Source organism: Mirounga angustirostris, unplaced genomic scaffold (genome assembly GCF_029215605.1).
Source record: "Mirounga angustirostris isolate CCGP_5_RB_7025 unplaced genomic scaffold, mMirAng1.0.hap1 SCAF_15, whole genome shotgun sequence".
In the NCBI taxonomy this organism is placed as follows: Eukaryota; Metazoa; Chordata; class Mammalia; order Carnivora; family Phocidae; genus Mirounga; species Mirounga angustirostris.
The window spans coordinates 44,656,055-44,676,664 of record NW_026991723.1 but is presented as its reverse complement, the minus strand read 5'-3'; the positions used below and the strand labels follow the sequence as shown (position 1 = coordinate 44,676,664).

The 20,610-nt window shown below is 37.4% G+C and overlaps 1 protein-coding gene and 1 pseudogene across 3 annotated transcripts in view; one reads left to right on the top strand and one right to left on the bottom strand.

Annotated features, from left to right (window-relative positions):
- HAUS6 (HAUS augmin like complex subunit 6) overlaps window positions 1–20,610 on the top strand; it is a 49,939-nt gene that overhangs the window by 4,403 nt on the left and 24,926 nt on the right. Inside the window, exons 3-11 of one of the 3 annotated variants that reach the window (XM_045882467.3) lie at window positions 2,199–2,277; window positions 3,497–3,629; window positions 8,402–8,549; window positions 10,855–10,920; window positions 11,385–11,433; window positions 14,461–14,631; window positions 16,402–16,595; window positions 17,751–17,877; window positions 18,548–18,650. In XM_045882467.3, coding sequence (XP_045738423.1) covers window positions 2,199–2,277; window positions 3,497–3,629; window positions 8,402–8,549; window positions 10,855–10,920; window positions 11,385–11,433; window positions 14,461–14,631; window positions 16,402–16,595; window positions 17,751–17,877; window positions 18,548–18,650 — 1,070 coding nt within the window. The remainder of the gene's footprint in view (window positions 1–2,198; window positions 2,278–3,496; window positions 3,630–8,401; window positions 8,550–10,854; window positions 10,921–11,384; window positions 11,434–14,460; window positions 14,632–16,401; window positions 16,596–17,750; window positions 17,878–18,547; window positions 18,651–20,610) is intronic. The other 2 variants (XM_045882468.3, XM_064579398.1) reach the window with 2 other exon arrangements.
- On the bottom strand, window positions 5,126–5,656 carry LOC123849672 (large ribosomal subunit protein mL42-like; annotated as a pseudogene).

Here is a 20,610-nt window from a genome sequence, read left to right as displayed (position 1 = left end):
TTCAAATTTGAAAAGGGAGTATGCTCTGATATAAGCCAGAATTTCAGCTTTGACCTTTCACTAGTATGAATGGATGTCACAATAGTCAGGTTTGAGTCTTACAAATTTAGTGTTTAACCTTTGTAAATCTGAGTGATTTTTCTTTGGTACTTATCTTAAAATCATATATTTTAAAATCATTGATTATTTTATAGATAAGACTTTTGTTTTATAAAATTAGTTCCTAACGTTCTTCTTAGTCACAATTATTAGGCAGAACAGTTAATTGGTACCAATCTATCTATGTAGTTTTGCATTACTTTTTTTTTTGTTTTTTGCTGATTGCCCCCTGCCTTACTCCTTTTCCTGTAGGCAATGTTACTTGTTTTGTCTATTTTTACTTTTTAGGTGTCTCTAAATCCTTATTTTTGTCAGTGATACGTAAAAGTGTCAAGTGCTGTAGGTGAAAATCATTCCTATTAAGTTTAGTCTAATGTTAGATACTGTTGAGTATTAAATAGTCAAAGGAGGAGATAAAAACATGAATACCACTAAACCTTGGTTCCAAGTTATTTTGCATGTGATTTTGGGCTTCTACCACCAGAAAAAGTGTTAAAATTTGTTTTAATATTTATATTGTGCTATTATCCTCTTAAATAGAAAAGCACAGGGTCAGGGGCGCCTGGGTGGCTCAGTCGTTAAGCGTCTGCCTTCGGCTCAGGTCATGATCCCAGTGTCCTGGGATCGAGCCCGCATTGGGCTCCCTGCATCAGGCTCCCTGCTCAACAGGAAGCCTGCTTCTCCCTCTCCCACTCCCCCTGCTTGTGTTCCCTCTCTCACTTCTCTCTCTCTGTCAAATTAAAAAAAACAAAAACAAAAAAAACCCTTAAAAAACAAACAAACAGGGTCTGCTTGAGGATTCTTTCCTTCTCCCTCTGCCCTTCCCCCCACTTGCGCTGTCTCTAAAAATAAGTAAATCTTAAAAACCAAAGAAAAGTAACAAGTAAATGCATTGTTTAGGCATTGTTATTTTTGATAATTTATTCTTAATATTTTGTGTCCAGTTAAAGCTATGAGTGACCAGGAGAACATGTGTATTTAAAACATCTTTTTTGGAAATCTCTATTATTAAGCTATAGGACTTACTCTGCCCAAATAAGAATTGATTTTCTCATCTTTTTTCCCTTTTTCTGATTATAAACAAAATACAGTTCATTTTAAGTAATTCAGGAAATACAGAAAGATGTAAAGAAGGAAGTAAATAGGGACGCCTGGGTGGCTCAGTCGTTAAGCGTCTCACTTCAGCTCGGGTCATGATCCCAGGGTCCTGGGATTGAGCCCCGCATCAGGCTCCCTGCTCAGCGGGAAGCCTGCTTCTCCCTCTCCCACTCCCCCTGCTTGTGTTCCCTCTCTCGCTGTCTCTCTCTCTCAAATAAATAAAATCTTTAAAAAAACAAAAAAAAAAGGAAGTAAATATCATTCCTAAACTCACCAATCAGAAAATACCACTATTGACATTCCAGCCTTTTAGTCCTTTTTTTCCATGCATACTTAATTTTTTATATGACTATAGAATGTATGTTATGACGTAGAAATATTAAAAAATGGGGCCCTAAACAAATAATTATGCCTCAGAATAAAAATTTATCAGGGGAAACAATAGGTAAATTTTAAGTCTATTATTTTTGACTAAAACAGAGGCAAAACTTTCCTTTTTAATCATTTTATATGTTGTCTATCGACAAAACTGTAGCACACACTGACTATGATATGGGTTATCTCTAGGAGTTCGAAGCTCTCACGTCATTCCTTCTGTGCTCTTCCTGTGCAGCCATTTATGTTTCTCTCTTTCTCTCTTTTTTTTCCCCAGGCTTAACATACTAATTTATTTATACCATCTTTTTGCATTAGTCCAGTGAATCCACTGAGAGTGTTGTCTTCTTTAGCTGATTTGTAGTAATTTTAATGGTGATTCGTTCCTTCATTTAACATATTATACACTGATGATTTGTGGTAAACTGAACTCAACCTTTTAGTAATTTATAAAGAAAAAGACCCAGTTTCTCACAGGTTGGTGTCCTTCTTTAGTTGAAATCTACAAATGTTAGCCTTGGTTCATTTAGCATTAATGTTTCTAGTATAGGACATAAGTTTCACATCTAAAAATTTTGCTGAGTTTTTTTGTTCATAATTCTAATGCTTTTATATCTGTTTTTAAGGCTTTGTTGGCCTCCATTTGACCAAAAGAGTGACACTGAATTCCGGAAACATTGCTATGAATGGTTAAAAAAGATTTCTGTAAGTATTCTCTTTCTGGAAGATGTAAACTTGAAGTTAAAAACTACATCAAATTTTATTTTTGGCTTTATTGAAGTATAATTGTACATTAATTTTTTGGAGGTGAAAACTTTTTAATGCTTTTATGCTAACAGTATAATAGCAAGGAACTATTTGTTACAATAATATTTTTGATGGTTTTTGGTTAGGATTCTGCCTATTTCTAGGAAACCATCTTTGCTGCCTAAGATGCATTGGAAATAGGTTTTGAGTTCTTGGGGGTTTATGTCATAGTTTTTGTTTAAGGAAAACTTTTTTTTTTTTTAATTTTATTTATTTATTTGACAGAGAGAGACACAGTGAGAGAGGGAACACAAGCAGGGGAAGCGAGAGAGGGAGAAGCAGGCTCCCCGCGGAGCAGGGAGCCCGATGCGAGGCTCGATCCCAGGACCCCGGGATCATGACCTGAGCCGAAGGCAGATGCTTAACGACTGAGCCACCCAGGCGCCCCTAAAGAAAACTTTTTTGATGATAGAATACTTTAGCTTGTGTCCCCATATAGTATCAATAACTGTGGCTTTATATTATTATTATTATTATTATATATATATTTTAAAGATTTTATTTATTCATTTGAGACACAGAGATAGAGAGAGAGAGCATAAGCAGGGGGAGAGGCAGAGGGAGAGGGAGAAGCAGACTCCCTACTGAGCCAGGAGCCCAATGGGGGGCTCGATCCAGGACCCTGGGATCATGACCCAAGCTGAAGGCAGATGCTTAACCATCTGAGCCACCCAGGTGCCCCTATTATAATTACTTTTTTGTGACCAAGTCCACTAAAAGTTTAGAAAGATTCAAATATTCCACTTCTGGTTCAAATGGAATAATCCTACATAGGAATTATGGCTATTATTATTATTTTTATTTTTATTTTTTTTTTAAAGATTTTATTTATTTATTATTATTATTTTTAAAGATTTATTATTTATTTGAGAGAGAGCATGTGTGAGGCATGGGGTAGGGGGAGGAGAGGAAGAGGGAGAGAGATATTTTAAGCAGACTTTGCTGAGCGCAGAGCCGGAAGCAGGACTCGATCTCCTGACCCTGAGATCATGATCTGAGCCAAAACCCGAGAGATAACTAACCATCTGTGCAGCTGGGATGCCCTGGAATTATGGTTATTACTGAGAAGGTTATTATTGATAAGATCTTCAAATCATCTGATTTCTTTTTTTCATAGGTGGAATGTGGAAGTAGCTTTCCTCAAGTTGTTGGGTCCCTATTTCTTTCTCCTGGTGGTCCTAAGTTTATTCATCTGATGTATCATTTTGCAAGATTTGTTGCAATAAAATATATAAAAACCCATTCTAAAAGTAAGTTAAATTTTTAATAGGAATTTTTTTGTTTTGAGTTTTAAATTTTTACTGTTTTTCACGATTTGTAATTCATAAAGAGATTTTAATAAAGCAAGGTAAGATAAAAACATTAAATTACCTCACAAGGTAATAGTTAATATTCTACTGGAACTGTAGTTTGAAAGCCTCTAATGAACGTAAGTAACTATTCAGATAATTTTATTATGTTCTAATACAGGGGTGGGAAACATTTTCTATATAAGGTCAGATAGTAAATATTTTAGGCTTTGTGGACTATATAGGGTCTCTTTCACATATACCTCTTTGTGGGTTTTTTTTTTTTTTTTTTTTTAAATATAACCCTTTAAAACCATGGAAAGCATTCCTAACTTGCTGACCTCACAAAACTGGCCAGAGGGCTAAATTAAATTAGACTTGCAGGTTATAGTTTGCATCTAATACATTGTATTAAATGTTGTGTTAGGTTTACTTAGGCTACTGTCAGTGTGTTGGAATTTTTTTGTTAGAAATTGCTGTTTCAAAGGGGTTTGATCTGTTTCCTAATTCATAGAAACAAAGTATTTGATTTTTAAGCTGAGACTTAAAAGAATGCTCTTTGTAGTTTATTGAATATGCTATTTTGTTTGATTGGTTTATGCTAGTAAAACATGGATAGGCAAATACAGAAGAGTTGATGCAGTAAAGCCCCATCCATCTTCCAATTTCTAGAAGCAACCATTGCTGACATTTTGGTGTATTTTCTTTTAGTTTTTTTTTTTTTTTCCTGCACATACTATATCTATACATATTTATTATTTTAAGTAAGTAATATTTTTCATGATTCAAAAATCAAGAAGTGAAAAAATTCTCCACCTAACTTCCCTTTATGGAAACAACCAGTGTAATCAAGAATACAGGCAGGGGCGCCTGGGTGGCTCAGATGGTTAAGCGTCTGCCTTCGGCTCAGGTCATGATCCTGGAGTCCCGGGATCGAGTCCTGCATCGGGCTCCCTGCTCGGCGGGGAGTCTGCTTCTCCTCCCTCTGACCCTCCTCCCTCTCCTGCTCTCTGTCTCTCGTTCTCTCTCTCTCAAATAAATAAATAAAATCTTTAAAAAAAAAAAAAGAATACAGGCAAATCTATTTATCTATATATATTCTTTTTTTTTAACCTTAAATGGTGACATACATTGGGTTTTGATTCTTGTGTTTTTCACACAACAGTATATATTGGAGATCATCTCATATTAGTTCAGAGAGCTTCTTCTCTGTCTTTAGAACTACGTATTTAAATGGATATACCATAATAGGTTTTTTTTTTAATATTTTATTTATTTATTTGACAGAGAGAGACACAGCGAGAGAGGGAACACAAGCAGGGGAAGTGGGAGAGGGAGAAGCAGGCTTCCCGCCAAGCAGGGAGCCCGATGTGTGGGGCTCGATCCCAGGATCCTGGGATCATGACCTGAGCCGAAGGCAGACACTTAATGACTGAGCCACCCAGGTGCCCCAAGATAACATCTTTTTGATTCCTGAAAACCTCAGTATCATCTGTCTTTTGGAGGATCCAGTTTCCTACGACGTCTATGATACTGTCCATGAGGATACTGGTGGTGCTTAGTAGTAAGGAACATTTTGCTAAGTTGTTCTGTCATGGGTCCTTGCTCAAATTGCTCATTTTTTCCTTCTAATCTGGTTTTCAGCACTTGGTCATGTGTTTCTTCATTATTATGCACAGGATCTGGCCGAGGAATAGGTTTTGTATGTTCATATGGAATGTCCACAGAAGGGTGGTAGCCTACTATTGTCCTGCCATCCGATGTCAAAGCAAGCTCTACTTTGCAGTTATAGTCCTCTGATAGAGAAGAATATGTAGATTTATGACAAACACAATGTAAAGCTCAGTTTTGAATTGGAAATAAATGTTTCCAGATAGTTCTGTTTGATATTGCCCATTTTACTGCTGCTAACGCCATGGTGAATCAAGATGCTTATTAGGTGGTGTGAAAGAAGATGATTTGAAGAGAAACTGATTTTAAAATCTTCTTCCAGGGGCGCCTGGGTGGCTCAGTTGTTAAGCATCTGCCTTCGGCTCAGGTCATGATCCCAAGGTCCTGGGATCGAGCCCCACATCAGGCTCCCTGCTAGGCGGGAAGCCTGCTTCTCCCTTTCCCACTTCCCCTGCTTGTGTTCCCTCTCTTGCTGTGTCTCTCTGTCAAATAAAAAAAAAAAAACAACTTTATAAAATCTTCTTCCAGGTATACCTATTTTCATCCCTCAGTCCGGGTCCTCAACCATAATAGGTTTTTTTTAACCAGTCTTTTGTTGACCAACATTTGGCTTCCTCCCCCACTTTTTTTTTTTTTTTTGTTACAAATACAATGCTACAGTGATAAGCTTTATATATATATATGACTTTGTGTGTTCAAGTATATATACATATATATGTACACATATATACATTACATACATACACACATACACACCATATATATATACACACATAGATACACACACACGTATATGTATATATGGGGTGTGTGTGTGTGTGTATATGTAATTCCTGAAGACTATTTGCTTGGTCAAAGGAATTGTGCATTGTAATTTGCTAGTTTTTATCAGAGTATTTTCTGTAGATATTGGACAGTTTATACCTCTATCACCAGTGTATGGAGAATTTCTGTTTTCCCAAAGGGTCCACAACATTGTGTGTGGTCAGACATTTTTATCTTTTTAATTTAGGTTAAAGTGGAATCTCAGGGTGGTTTTAATTTGTATTTTTCTTATTTAGTTGTAATGAAAATTGTTCATATATTTAAGAGCAATTTTTTTTTTTGTACTCTATATTCATAATTGTCCATTTTTCTCCTAAGTTATTGCTTTTTTCATTTATAGGAGCTCTTATTTATTACTATCCTTTCTCTATGATGTGATATGTAAACATTTTTTTCCAGTTTATATTCTGTGCATGATTTTTTTTTTTTTTAAGATTTTTATTTATTTATTTGACAGAGAGACAGCGGGAGAGGGAATGCAAGCAGGGGGAGTGGAAGCGGGAGAAGCAGGCTTCCTGCTGAGCAGGGAGCCCAGTGTGGGGCTCGATCGCAGGACCCTGGGATCATGACCTGAGCCGAAGGCAGCCACTTAATGACTGAGCCACCCAGGCGCCCCATGTGCATGATTTTTAAAAACTTATACATGTGATCTTGCTGTATAAGTATTTGCATATTTAAAATTTAATGCAACATAAGCATTGTTACCAGTTTTTCTTTCCAAAGATGGTCTACTCCAATTACACGTAGCCCAAAGTATTTTATATGAAATATGTATGTTTGGATTTAGCAAGAGTTTGTTGTGTTTAAGGCTGCTTTTTTTTTTTAAGATTTTATTTTATTTATTTATTTGACAGAGAGAGATAGCGAGATCAGGAACACAAGCAGGGGGAGTGGGAGAAGGCGAAGCAGGCTTCCCGCTGAGCAGGGAACCCGATGTGGGGGCTCGATCCCAGGACCCTGGGATCATGACCTGAGCCGAAGGCAGACGCTTAATGACTGAGCCACCCAGGCACCCTGTGCATAAGGTTCCTAAGCATGGGTTGTCCTATTTCCTATTTCTGATTTAAAACAATTCCGGTCAACATGTTTAGTCTCTAGATTACTTCTACATTCAGTGAACTCCTCCCCGGTTAAATATTTAGAATTTGTGGTTTCTTTGGGGGTAGCACTGGGACCTGGATTAGTAATGTTTTTTTTTTTTTTTTTTTTTTAAGATTTTATTTATTTATTTATTTGACAGAGAGATAGCGAGAGCAGGAACACAAGCAGGGGGAGCGAGGCAGAGGGAGAAGCAGGCTTCCTGCGGAGCAGGGAGCCCGATGTGGGGCTTGAACCCAGGACCCTGGGATCATGACCTGAGCTGAAGGCAGACGCTTAACGACTGAGCCACCCAGGCGCCCCTGGATTAGTAATGTTAAGTGCAGTGGAGTGGTCCCTGTTTTCCAGAATATCAGTCTTTATTGTATTGAGCTATCTTTTTTTTTTTTTTTTTAAAGATTTTATTAATTTATTTGACAGATAGTGAGAGCAGGAACACAAGCCAGGGGAGTGGCAGAGGGAGAAGCAGGCTTTCCGCTGAGCAGGGAGCCCGATGCGGGGCTCGATCCCAGGACCCTGGGTTCAGGGCCTGAGCCGAAGGGAGACGCTTAACGACTGAGCCACCCACGTGCCCCTGTATTGAGCCATCTTAAAGTAGGATTTATTACAGCTAAAAATGTGGACTCTGAAACGTTTGGATGGATTGTTGTCAGGGTCTGCTTTAATCATTAGTAACACAGGCAAGAATTACTTGAGAAGTGGAGAGTGGTTTTGTTTGGTTGTCCTATTGGTCTTACTAGATAGAAAAATAAAATGATGGCAGCAAAGGAGGTGTTGTGATCTCACCTTATCTCTTTTAATTGATTTTCTTCCTTTTTTGTGAAAAGATCCTGTTAAGTTGCTTGCGTATAACCATGTATTTGTTCATGGATATATCAAGCTTTGATAATAAGAATTATTTGGAGCAGATAGACTTCACAGTTTTTAATTACGTAAAACAACTTCAGATACCGTTTTTTAGTTGCCTACTTAAAAATAGGTTTCCTTGCTTTTGTTAAAATTAGTTGTATCTGTTTATGTGGCGTATCAGTTTTTAAGGAGTTGTTAGTTGTATGAGTTGTTAATCTCTTAAAATTATTTTCACATATTTGATGTTTGATATTTGATAATTTCTATGATCTCATTTGTTTTCCATGTAGATTCTTGTATACGTTCTACCGAGACATTTAATGTAAAGCCACAAGATATGCACAAATGCATTGCCAGATGCCATGTAGCACGTAATAGATTTTTACATGTTTTGCAAAGAGAAGACTGTGTTACCCGAAAGTATCAGGAAAATGCACAGTAAGTAATACATTGATAGAAAATGAAAATTCCAGGGGTGCCTGGGTGGCCCAGTTGGTTAAGCATCTGACACTTGGTTTTGGCTTAGGTCGTGATCTCAGGGTTGTGAGATCTAGCCCCGCTCAGGGCTCTGCACTGAGTGTGGAGTCTGCTTAAGATTCTCTCTCTCCCTCTCCTTCTGCCCCTCTCTCACGCTCTCTCTCTCTTTTCCCCCCACCCCTCCCAAAAGAAAATGAAAATTCCTTTCTTTTTTTTTTTTTTAAAGGTTTTATTTATTTATTTGACACAGAGAGAGACAGCGAGAGCAGGAACACAAGCAGGGGGAGTGGCAGAGGGAGAAGCAGGCTTCCCGCCGAGCAGGGAGCCCGATGCGGGACTCGACCCCAGGACCCCGGGATCATGACCTGAGCCGAAAGTAGACGCTTAACGACTAAGCCACCCAGGCGCCCGAAAATTCCTTTCTTCTTGAACAAATGTCATTAGTGTACCTTCAGTGGCAGTAATCCTTGCCTACCACAAAACCCCTTCGTGTCCTCTTTTCATTTGAAAGCCAGATAACTTCTTTTTTTTTAAAAGATTTTATTTATTTATTTGACAGAGACACAGGGAGAGAGGGAACACAAGCAGGGGGAGTGGGAGAGGGAGAAGCAGGCTTCCCGCCAAGCAGGAAGCCTGATGCGGGGCTCGATCCCAGGACCCTGGGATCATGACCTGAGCCTAAGGCAGACGCTTAACGACTGAGCCACCCAGGCGCCCCAAAGCCAGATAACTTCTGAATACGGTATTTTAAAACTGTGCATACTGTATGTGAAACTTTAGAGCAAAGGAAAATATTACTTTAGTTTAAAAATTCAGTATCTTAGGTGTTTTGCTTTTTTTAACATGGATATATATTTTTAAGCTGTAATTGTGCTCATTCTATTTTGTATTCTTTTTTCTCTTCATAGTCTGTAAATTTTTCCATATTGCCATAGTATAATGCTTTTATTAAAAAATTCAAAATTATTTTTATTTTTAAAATTTTCTAAAATATATTCCTTTTACTATCTACTTAATAGTCTGTTGAGTATCCATTAAGTAGATATTCCATCAAGTAGGTATTCCATAGTTTCTTTAACCATCTCATCTAATGTTATGTTTAGGTTCCTCTTTTCAGCAATTTTTTTTTCACTTTATAAAATTTATTAAGAAGTAGGCACAAAACAATCCAGCCTATTCTAAGTATGATGAAGTTCATACCCAAAGGAAGATTCATCGCATTTGTGACTACAGGATTAGTCAGTCTTCTAGTCAGATGAGACAATGGGAGTCTTCCTTTGTCGGAGGAGGAAGCCAACCACACCAAATGGAGCTCTATGTCTAGGGAATGCCTCTGTCCAGTGGTACTTTTCTGTGATAATGGAAATGCTGTATAACTGCATTATCCAACATAGTAGCCAGTAGTCACGCATTGCTACTGAACATTTTAAATGTATCTAATATGACAAAGGAACTGAATTTTTTATTATTTTAATTTTAAATATAAATAGCTGTATGTGGTTGGCATTGTCAGCAATTTTTTTTTTTTAAAGATTTTATTTATTTATTTGAGACAGAATGAGAGAGAGAGAGAGAGAGCACATGAGAGGGGGGAGGGTCAGAGGGAGAAACAGACTCCCTGCCGAGCAGGGAGCCCGATGCGGGACTCGATCCAGGGACTCCAGGATCATGACCTGAGCTGAAGGCAGTCGCTTAACCAACTGAGCCACCCAGGTGCCCGTCAGCAAATTTTTTTTTGAGTTGTTTCTGTGTGCCAAATATTGTTTAGGCATGGTCCTACAGCATTAAACAAGACAGGCAAGGTTCCTACTCTCAAGAAATAGAGTGTGTCTGATTTTATATGATTATAAACAACTACAGTAAGACAACTTTTTAAATGTTGTGTCATCGATTGTGAAAACTAGAAAATCCTTTGAAATCACCTTGAAACTACAATGTCGCCTGTCGTAGGTAGCATTTTAATTTATCCCCTAAGTATGTGTGACAAGGATAAGAGAGCAGAGTAGTCTTACTTCCAGCATTTTTATTTGAAGACAGTGTATATGAGCCAAGAAGTCCTGGTCCATTTCAGTAGCAACCTATATATTAGATCACTCCTTTAACTCCTGAAGGAAGTCTGGACTCCTTTAGCTGGCTGCTGGGTGTATTTGGAAGAGTAGTCTTTAGAAGCCTAAGCAAAAATAAGAAATGGGGGAAAAATATCAAAGTGGTCTATACCAGTTAATTGTAATGGAATTATAGTTGTCATTTATATGTTTTCTTACAGACTGTCAGTTAAACAAGTACGAAATTTGAGATCAGAATGTATGGAGCAGCAAAACCAAATAAAAAAGTAAGTGACTTTTAGATCAGAGCTGGAAGTTGCCTTAGTGCAGCTCCTGCATTTTACCAGTAAGAAAACTGAGTCCCATAGGATTAGAACATAATTCTGATTCCTAGTCCAGTTCTTCTAATTTATTGCTTTCAGGACGCCTGGGTGGCTTAGTCGGTTAAGTGTCTGCCTTCAGCTTAGGTCATGATCCTGGGGTCCTGGGATCGAGCCCTATGTCAGGCTCCCTGCTTGGTGGGGAGCCTGCTTCTCCCTCTGCCTCTCTCCATTTGTGCTCTCTCGCTCTCTGTCAAATAAATAAATGAAATCTGTAAAAAAAATTTATTGCTTTGAGTTTGTATTTTATTTTTGTTTTTAATTGAAATGGTTATTAGTGGGTAGATTTATAGATCAGTTTGCTCTTTTGGTGGTAAATTACCATGAGATTTTTAAAAAATGACTAATGAGATCATTTATTTTTTAACTAGAATGGAACCCTGTGATGACCAAAGTAATATACAAGAGAAAATCCAAAAGGTGAGGTAACTTTTATATTTCTATTTCTATTTTAAAGGAGAAATTTAATCTTTCTTACTTTTGTGATGTGCAATGTTGACTTACTTAATTGGACTCTTATATTCTCTGTTTTTGTCATTTTTTTGTAAAACTTACTTTTTTTTTAAACGCATTAGTAAGTGATATATAAAGGTATCAGTAGGGTGCCTCTAAAAAGCGTGAATAAAATGGAAAAATTAACTTATAAGACTAAATATATAGAAAAGCAGTTTTAAATATGGTTAAAAGTTCAGCTTGATTGTAACTTAATCAGTAGTATTTATGTAAATAAAATATGTTAACTGAAGGGAGATGGTAAATATGGAAGAAAAATGAGAAGTCACATTGAAGCTGGCTTGGCAGTAGGGAGGAATCTGGCAGACATAAATAATCTGAGGTTTGGGGTGCCTGGGTGGCTCAGTTGTTAAGCATCTGCCCTTGGCTCAGGTCACGATCCCAGGGTTCTGAGATCGAGCTCCACATTAGGCTCCCTGCTCGGCGGGAAGCCTGCTTCTCCCTCTCCCACTCCCCCTGCTTGTGTTCCCTCTCTCACGGTCTCTCTCTCTGTCAAATAAATAAGTAAAATCTTAAAAAAAAAAAATAATAATCTGAGGTTTTCAGAGGATGGCTTTGATGTGAGATTGGAGTGTTTTCTTAGGCCTTTGTTTTTAGATGAAATCTCTCTCAAGCTCTTTGTTCTGTTTTTATGATCACTGAGCTGCTTTGAGTGTTAATTTGGCTTCCCAGGCAGTTTGTCACTGGAAAAGGTGAGTCCCCTCCTCAGGAAATAATTATTTATCCATTCAGTGAATTTTTATTGATCACCTGCCATGTGCCAAGCATTCTAGGTATTAGAGCTACAGCAGTGAGGAGGCAAAATCACTTCCTTCATGGATCGTCCAGCTTCGGGACTATGAATACTTCTGTTACTGAACATAGTATCTTTGATTGTCTATTTAATAGGTTGATGTGAAACCTGTTTAGAAGTTTTCACATTGATCTCTCCTGACTTTGGTTAATGTTCACTTTCCCTGAGTCCGGTCAATTTTTTTATCCATTGACAAGATAAAAGTAAAAATCTGAGAACAAAAAAAAATCTGAGAACCAGATCCTGGATCTTTGTCCACCAAGGAAATGTCATCCTGTGAGACCTGTAGACTCCTAGCCAATGAGTCTTCTTTGGGGACAACTTTACCTTGTACCGTGGGAAGACACAAACACAAACATGGGTATAATTATTGTATTTCCCTGCCCACCTCCCACCTTTATAAATTCTTTTAAGGCATCGCATATATACAAAAAAGTGCAAAAGTCATAAGTGTATAGCCTGATAAAATTTCACAAAGTGAATAAACGTATGTAAGCAGCATAGAGTTTAAGGAACAGAACATTAGCCCAGAAGCCTCAGGCCCCCTTTCATTTACAACCATTTCCCCCCCAAGAGTAAATACTTTTCTCCCTTCTTATATTAAAGATTAGTTTGCCTCTTCTTGAACTTTATATACAGGGGAGTATATAGAATATATTCTTTTGTGTTTGTCTTCTTTGACTCATGCTGTTTTATCTGTGCTGTTGTGTGTGTGGGTTGTAGAGTGTTCATTCCCAATGCTGTATAGTGTTTTATGAACATAGCACAAACATTTTTGTTTTTTTTTTTACTCTAGGTAGATGTTTGGGTTAATTGCAGTTTTTGACTATTACAAATAGAAATGCTATGACCATTCGTTAAAAATTTTTTTACTATTTTAATTGAAGTATAGTTGGCACACAGTGTTATGTGAGTTTCTGGTATATGGCATAGTGATTGGACAACTCTTTGTTATGCTGTGCTCACAAGTGTAGCTACCACCTATAAACATTCTTACACATGCATTTAATGAACATAGATGGGTTAGTATATGCCTAAGATTCTTTGCTTTTAAAGAAGCATGGTTTTTCATATTTTAACCTTTTGAAACTTGAATGACTCTTAAAATTGATGTGTGGTGGTTTTTTTTTTTTCTCCTCCGAAAATTTTTTATTTCTCCCTGAAAAGTTTCTTTTTCTTTTTTTTTTTTTAAGATTTTATTTATTTATTTGAGAGAGATCGTGAGCTGGGTGGAGGGGCAGAGGGAGAGGGAGAAGCAGGCTCCCCGCTGAGCAAGGAGCCTGATGTGGGACTTGATCTCAGAACTCTGGGATCATACCTGAGCCGAAGGCAGATGCTTAACCGACCTAGCCACCCAGCCGTCCCTGCCTCCGAAGTTTCTGTTAGATTGGTGGCATGTCAAAACACAGGAAATGGTAATTCCATCTTGGTAGTATGAAGTTTCTTAGATTTGTTTTGAAAACCATGGTGGGCTTAATTCTCCTGAGAAATTATTATTTTTTTTCTCCTGAGAAATTCTTTAGTTTGAAAACCCCTTTGGAAGTAGTATCAGTGCTTTCATTTTATTATTTTTTTAAAGATTTTATTTATTTATTTATTTATTTATTTATTTATTAAAGATTTTATTTATTTATTTGACAGAGAGAGACACAGCGAGAGAGGGAACACAAGCAGGGGGAGTGGGAGAGGGAGAAGCAGGCTTCCCGCAGAGCAGGGAGGCCAATGTGGGACTCGATCCCAGGACCCTGGGATCATGACCTGAGCTGAAGGCAGTCGCTTAACCAACTGAGCCACCCAGGCGCCCAAGATTTTATTTATTTATTTGACAGAGAGAGACACAGCGAGAGAGGGAACACATTTGGGGGGGAGGGAGGGAGAAGCAGGCTTCCCGCCGAGCAGGGAGCCTGATGCAGGGCTCGATCCCAGGACCCTGGGATCATGACCTGAGCCGAGGGCAGACGCTTAACGACTGAGCCACCCAGGAGCCCCAGTATCAGTGCTTTTAGACAGTTAATTAATTTTCTCACCAGAAATCATTACAGGAATACTTCACTTGTTCCGGAGAGTGAGCATATATTTGTATTTTACATTTCTTTGATATATGTACAGATTATGTGTAGACTTTGTCTTTGTTTTCAAAGGTCCGCTCTTTGTGGGCTTCAGTGAACGAAACACTCATGTATTTGGAAAAAGAAAGAGAAATTGTTAATGCAGTCCTTAATCTTGTTAACCAGCATACTTTAGATGGAACTAATGTTGCTATCAATATTCCAAGGCTCTTACTTGACAAAATTGAGAAACAAATGTGTCAGGTAAGCATTTGATACTAAGTAAACTGTTGAGAAAACTCTTTATGTAATTATTACATATAATGATAATAAATACATGTATTCAACATATAATTAATATATAATATGTAAATATAAATAATATATATTCTTTTTCTTACAGTGTTTTTCTGTCTTCAGAATTTATTTTTGTGACTAGATCTAGTAAAGCATTCATCAAGAGGGCTATTGTTAATTGTGTATATATTATATATAACAGTGTATATGTTTGTATACATTAGCTTTCATTAATTGTTCATCCCTTTTATGGTGCTACATCATACAGTGGAGAGATGGAGGAGGTTACTTAGTAGGAAGATGATATGGTACTGGTTCTTTATAAGCACTCAGGGAGAGCAGCAGTGATCTCCTATTTGCTGCATGTCTTATTAAAATGTCTCTACCCTGTGGTTTCTCTTTCATCTTGATGCTATTAAGTATTTTAGTCTTTTCTTCCATTAGCTTTTGTGACCTCAGTGTCTTTGCTCTCTTGTGGTTTTTCAGACTGCTGTTCTCAGTTTTTTCTACTGAATCCTTTTTCTCTAACTTTCAAATGAAAGTGTTTTCCATGGTTCCTTTAGTGCCTACTTTTCTTTCCCACAATTAGTCATCTGTATTTTCTTAATTCTGTGTTTTCATCAGTGTCCTATACAGTAGTATTCCCAAATTGGTATTTCCAGTCTCTCTCTGTCAACCCAACTCCATCGAATTATTTCCACTTGCTTATATGACATTTCCATCTGGATAACCTGTATTTTTTTTCTTAGTGAACTCATAATCTATTAAGTATCTGCTATTAAGTATATGCCAGGCATTAATTATAGTATAGGGGAATACAAAGGTAAAATAGTGTTGTGATGGCTGAAAAGCTTTCACTGTAATAGGTAACATGCCAGGCACTGCAGGTTCCTGTAAAAATCAGAGTCTGCAAATTCAGATTCCTTGAATCCTTACCCCTTTTGTTACACACAATTAGCCTATATTACCTATCTGGCCTCTAAAATAGAGGCTATTCCACAAATAGCCTATAGGCTAATTGTGTGTAACAAAAGGGGTAAGTGATGAGGTCTTTGGGAAATAATTTTTATGTGAAATCTAAGATTTTTGGTTGATTGGCAACAATTCAAATGATTTTAAAATACTGGAATTGTGCAGGCCAAATAAACATGTCTCAGTTTGAATTCAGCTGTTATGGGCCATCACTTTGCAACTTTTTTTTTTTTAAAGATTTTATTTATTTATTTGACAGAGAGAGAGAGAGGCAGCTAGAGAGGGAACACAAGCAAGGGGAGTGGGAGAGGGAGAACCAGGCTTCCCGCGGAGCAGGGAGCCCAATATGGGGCTCCATCCCAGGGCCTTGGGATCATGACCTGAGCCGAAGGCAAATGCTTAACAACTGAGCCACCCAGGCACCCCTCAATTTGCAACTTTTGTTAAAACATGAATTCATGATCTTTCACCAAACTTGCTCTTTCTCCTCAGTCTTTACTTTGCTTTCCATTTATTTGCATTTCTTTTAGTCTAGCTTGCATCTTCTTTGCATAATATAAAAATATGGCACGACATGTTAAATTCTTTCACAGTAGTTTTCTTTGGACTAAAATTATTTACTTGGTTTCATTTTTGGGTAGACATTTGACTTTTTTCACTCTTCTTTAAGGTAACCTTTTTATATAGTAGTAAAAAACATAAATATATTTACCTAACAGTTTATTATCTTAAGAACCACTTTTTTTTCCCCCTCCGAATCCTTAGTTGCACATTGGAAATGTTTATGAGGCTGGAAAATTGAACCTGTTAACAGTTATTCAGTTATTAAATGAAGTCTTGAAAGTAGTGAAATATGAGCGTTGTCAGGCTGACCAAGCAAGACTGACAATAGACCTTCACTTCCTTGAAAAGGAGACCAAACTTCAGAGAGAGAGATTATCAGATCTGAAGCATATGAGGTACTGTAGAAAGATCTTTTGTTACATTATTGGGGGAGGAGTAAGGTGTTTTTGATAATTTCTCAGCAGAGCTCATGTAGTTGATAACTCTTTAGCCTTGGCAAACAAAAGGTGAACATTTTATTAGAGCTCAAAAACTCCCGGAGAGACACATTTTAAGTAGAAAGGACAATTAATGTAGTTTTCTTTTTGTCTAGAATACAATTATTTGCCCTTAGTGATAATTCTTTGTGGAGTAATTTTCACTTTCTCAAGTTTTTCTTTGGAGTCTACTTAATAAAACTAAGCCTCAGAAAAATTTGTTATTTGAGTGGAGTAATTGGGATGTATGGGCTGCCTTTAAGAGTGGACAGAGAATAGGTGTAGAATTTTTTTTTTTTTAAAGATTTTATTTATTTGACAGAGCACAAGCAGAGGGAGAGAGAGGGAGAAGCAGGCTCCCTGCTGAGCAAGGAGCGTGATGTGGGACTCGATCCCAGGACCCTGGGATCAATAGGTGTAGAATTGGACTTGAGTTCAGAACTAGGGAAAAAGAATATATGTATATTTTTTATTATGTATGTTAATCACTGTACATTACATCATTAGTTTTTGATGGAGTGTTCCACGATTCATTGTTTGTGTAAAACACCCAGTGCTCCATGCAGTACGTGCCCTCTTTAATACCCATCACCAGGCTAACCCATCCCCCCTCCCCCCTCCCCTCTAGAACCCTTAGTTTGTTTCTCAGAGTCCATAGTCTCTCATGGTTCATCTCCCCCTCTGATTTTCCCCCCTTCATTCTTTTCCTTCCTGCTATCTTATTCTTTTTTTTTTTTTAAACATGTAATGTATTATTTGTTTCAGAGGTACAGGTCTGTGATTCAACAGTCTTAACACAATTCACAGTGCTCACCATAGCACATACCCTCCCCAATATTTTAAAGATAAATGGAGTAATAGATGTATGATTGCTTTCTGGTCTTAAAAGGAAATAAGTACTTAGGCTTCTGAATGTTCATTATAAGAGTTTATTCGGTTTATATGTGCTCTACTGGTTGAACTTCCAGTTATGTTTTTTTTCCCTTTTTCTACAAACTGTTGTATTCTTAAATTTTACTCAGTACTTTCATATATTCATGTTTTGAATTAAGTTCTTTTTTTATGCTATCATAGTTGTAAAATAAAAGAAGATCTCACCAGTATGAAACACTCTGTTGTTGAAAAACAAGGAGAATGGCATAAAAAGTGGAAAGAATTTCTTGGTCTGTCTCCTTTCAATCTAATTAAAGGTTGGACTCCAGTAAGTAATGTTGACTTGCCTTTTGGAGAGTAGTTTAATACAGGGCAGTCTTGATTTATGTTACAAATGATCTAGGAATGCTGTGCATGTGTAAGTTGTCATCTTTGCACTTGAGCCTAAAGTTTAAATGTTTTGGTTTCTGTAATTTTTCTTTTTCTTTTTTTTTTTTAAAGATTTTATTTATTTATTTGACAGAGAGATAGAGAGAGAGCACAAGTAGGCAGAGAGGCAGGCAGAGGGAGACGGAGAAGCAGACTCTCCACTGAGCAGGGAGCCCGACGTGGGGCTTGATCCCAGGACTCTGGGATCATGACCTGAGCCGAAGGCAGCCGCTTAACCGACTGAGCCACCCAGGCGCCCCATGTTTCTGTAATTTTTCTAAGTGCATATTAGAGTATTCATCCAGCTGCTTTATGATTTATAGTTCATATTTTTAGATTTAGAGGATTATATTAAAAAGAAAATGAGACATTGAGGCACAGTTGGAGGACAGAATAGTCCCCTTGTTCTAATATCGTACTCCTTGGTTTAAAAGTAGTTATAAGATAATTTACATGCTTGGTAATTCTGTCTTCATTAGGGGGAAACAATCATCCATTCATAGATTATCTTAGTAGTGTTATGTAAAAAAAAAATGTGTATTTCAAAATGATGAATTCTGTGTTTTAAGGCTGTGGATCTTTTACCACCAATGTCTCCTCTGTCATTTGATCCTGCCTCAGAAGAAGTATATGCAAGGAGTATTCTTTTGCAGTATCCTGCTTCACTTCCAGGTTAGTTATTTGTTTTTCTCTCTCTTAAACCTCCTTCCCAGCAGTATTTCTCACTATGGTATCAGCTTCTTTACATTTTTGTCTTGTTCCCCCCGCCCAGTCATTTTTTATTGTGGTGAAATGCACATAGCATTTTAGTCACTGCAGTGTACAACTCAGTGGCATTTAGTAAGTTTACAAAATTGTGCAACCATCACCACTTTTTAGTTCCAGAATGTTTCTATTACCTTAAATAGGAAATCCTAGGGGCTCCTGGGTGGCTTAATCAGTTAAGCATCTGACTCTTGTTTTTGGCTCAGGTCATGATCTCAGGGTCCTGAGTTTGAGCCCGCGCTCAGCGCAGAGTCTGTTTGTCCCTCTCCTTCCCCCTCTGCCATCCTCCCCCACACTCTTGCTCTCTCTTTCTCAAAACTAAATAAATCTTTTTAAAAAAAAAAGGAAATCCTGTACCCATTAAGCAGTCACTCCCCATTTTCCCCTTTCCCAATCCTTGGCGACCACAAATGTACTTCCTCTATCTGTGGATTTGCCTGTGCTGGATATTTCATATAAATGGAGTCATATACTATGAGGCTTTATGTGTCTGGTTTCTTTCACTTGCAGCATTTTTCACTTTGCACAATATTTTTTAGGTTCATTCAAGTTGTAGCATGTATCAGTACTTCATTAATTTTTATGAATACATTCTATTGTATGACTAAAGCATATTTTGCTTGTCCATTCAACCATTGATGGACATTTGGGTTGTTTCCACCATTTCACTATTATGAGTAATGCTGCTATAAACATTTGTTTACAAGTTTTTGTGTAGAAGCCCACAACTCTTTAACATGATAGTACAATAATTACTTGAATACCCCCTGTTTTAACTATCAACATCTGCTACATTGCTTTATATGTGTATGTATGTGTTTTTGCTAAACCAAGTAAGTTCTAGACATTGTAACACTTCACTCTAAGTGTTTCAACATGCATTCCCATAAAAATAGACTTTTCCTATGTAACTACCCTAGTAATGTCACATCTAAAAAATTATAATAATTCTATAATACCTTTTTCCTCAACTATTATACCACTGTCACACCTAAAAAATTAATTTCTCTACAATATCTGATAATCCATTTTATATAAATATATAAATATATTTTTATTTATAATCCTTTTATATCTTTATATTTTATATACATTTATATTTTATATTTATATTATATATTTATAATCCATTTTATAGTTAATTCAGTTTCCCTAGTTGCCTAGTACTTGTGTACAAGTAATTGTTACTGAGTTCAGTAGATGTTAGATAAATAAGAGGAGGAATAAATGCATTAAAAAAACCTGTGAATTATGTAGCCAGGGACTGGAGCATGTAATAGATGTAGGCCATAGTTGAGTTCATGGAGGCCAAAGGTCATGGCAGTAGTTAGCATAGGACCTAGGAAGAAATGGGTGAACATAGCTGGGATGGGTGATTGGTTTGGGAGTGAAGTGTACATATGGACACTGGTTAAGAAAGGTCATAGATTAGAGAGCAAGGCTCAGGAGAGGCACTAGCAAAAGAGTAGACATAGAAAAGACTGCATGGTTTGATGAATGACAAAGAGCTTCAGAAAGAGCATTATTTAGGATGATAGAATGACTCTTAGAGCTCTTGGCATATTTGATTGGCATTTTGTTTTCACTTCAACATAAAAAGGGCCATTGCCCTCTGGCAAGACTTAGGTCCTATGAAACCATAAATTAGTCTTCGTGTCCATTCGGAGATTTCTATCTGCCTTGAAAGTGAGGGCATATTTGTGTCTGTTTAGGAAGTGCAGTGGAAGTTCACATTTTAGAAGCGTTTGAAAGGGGCGCCTGGGTGGCTCAGTTGGTTAAGCAACTGCCTTCGGCTCAGGTCATGATCCTGGAGTCCCGGGATCGAGTCCCGCATCGGGCTCCCTGCTCGGCGGGGAGTCTGCTTCTC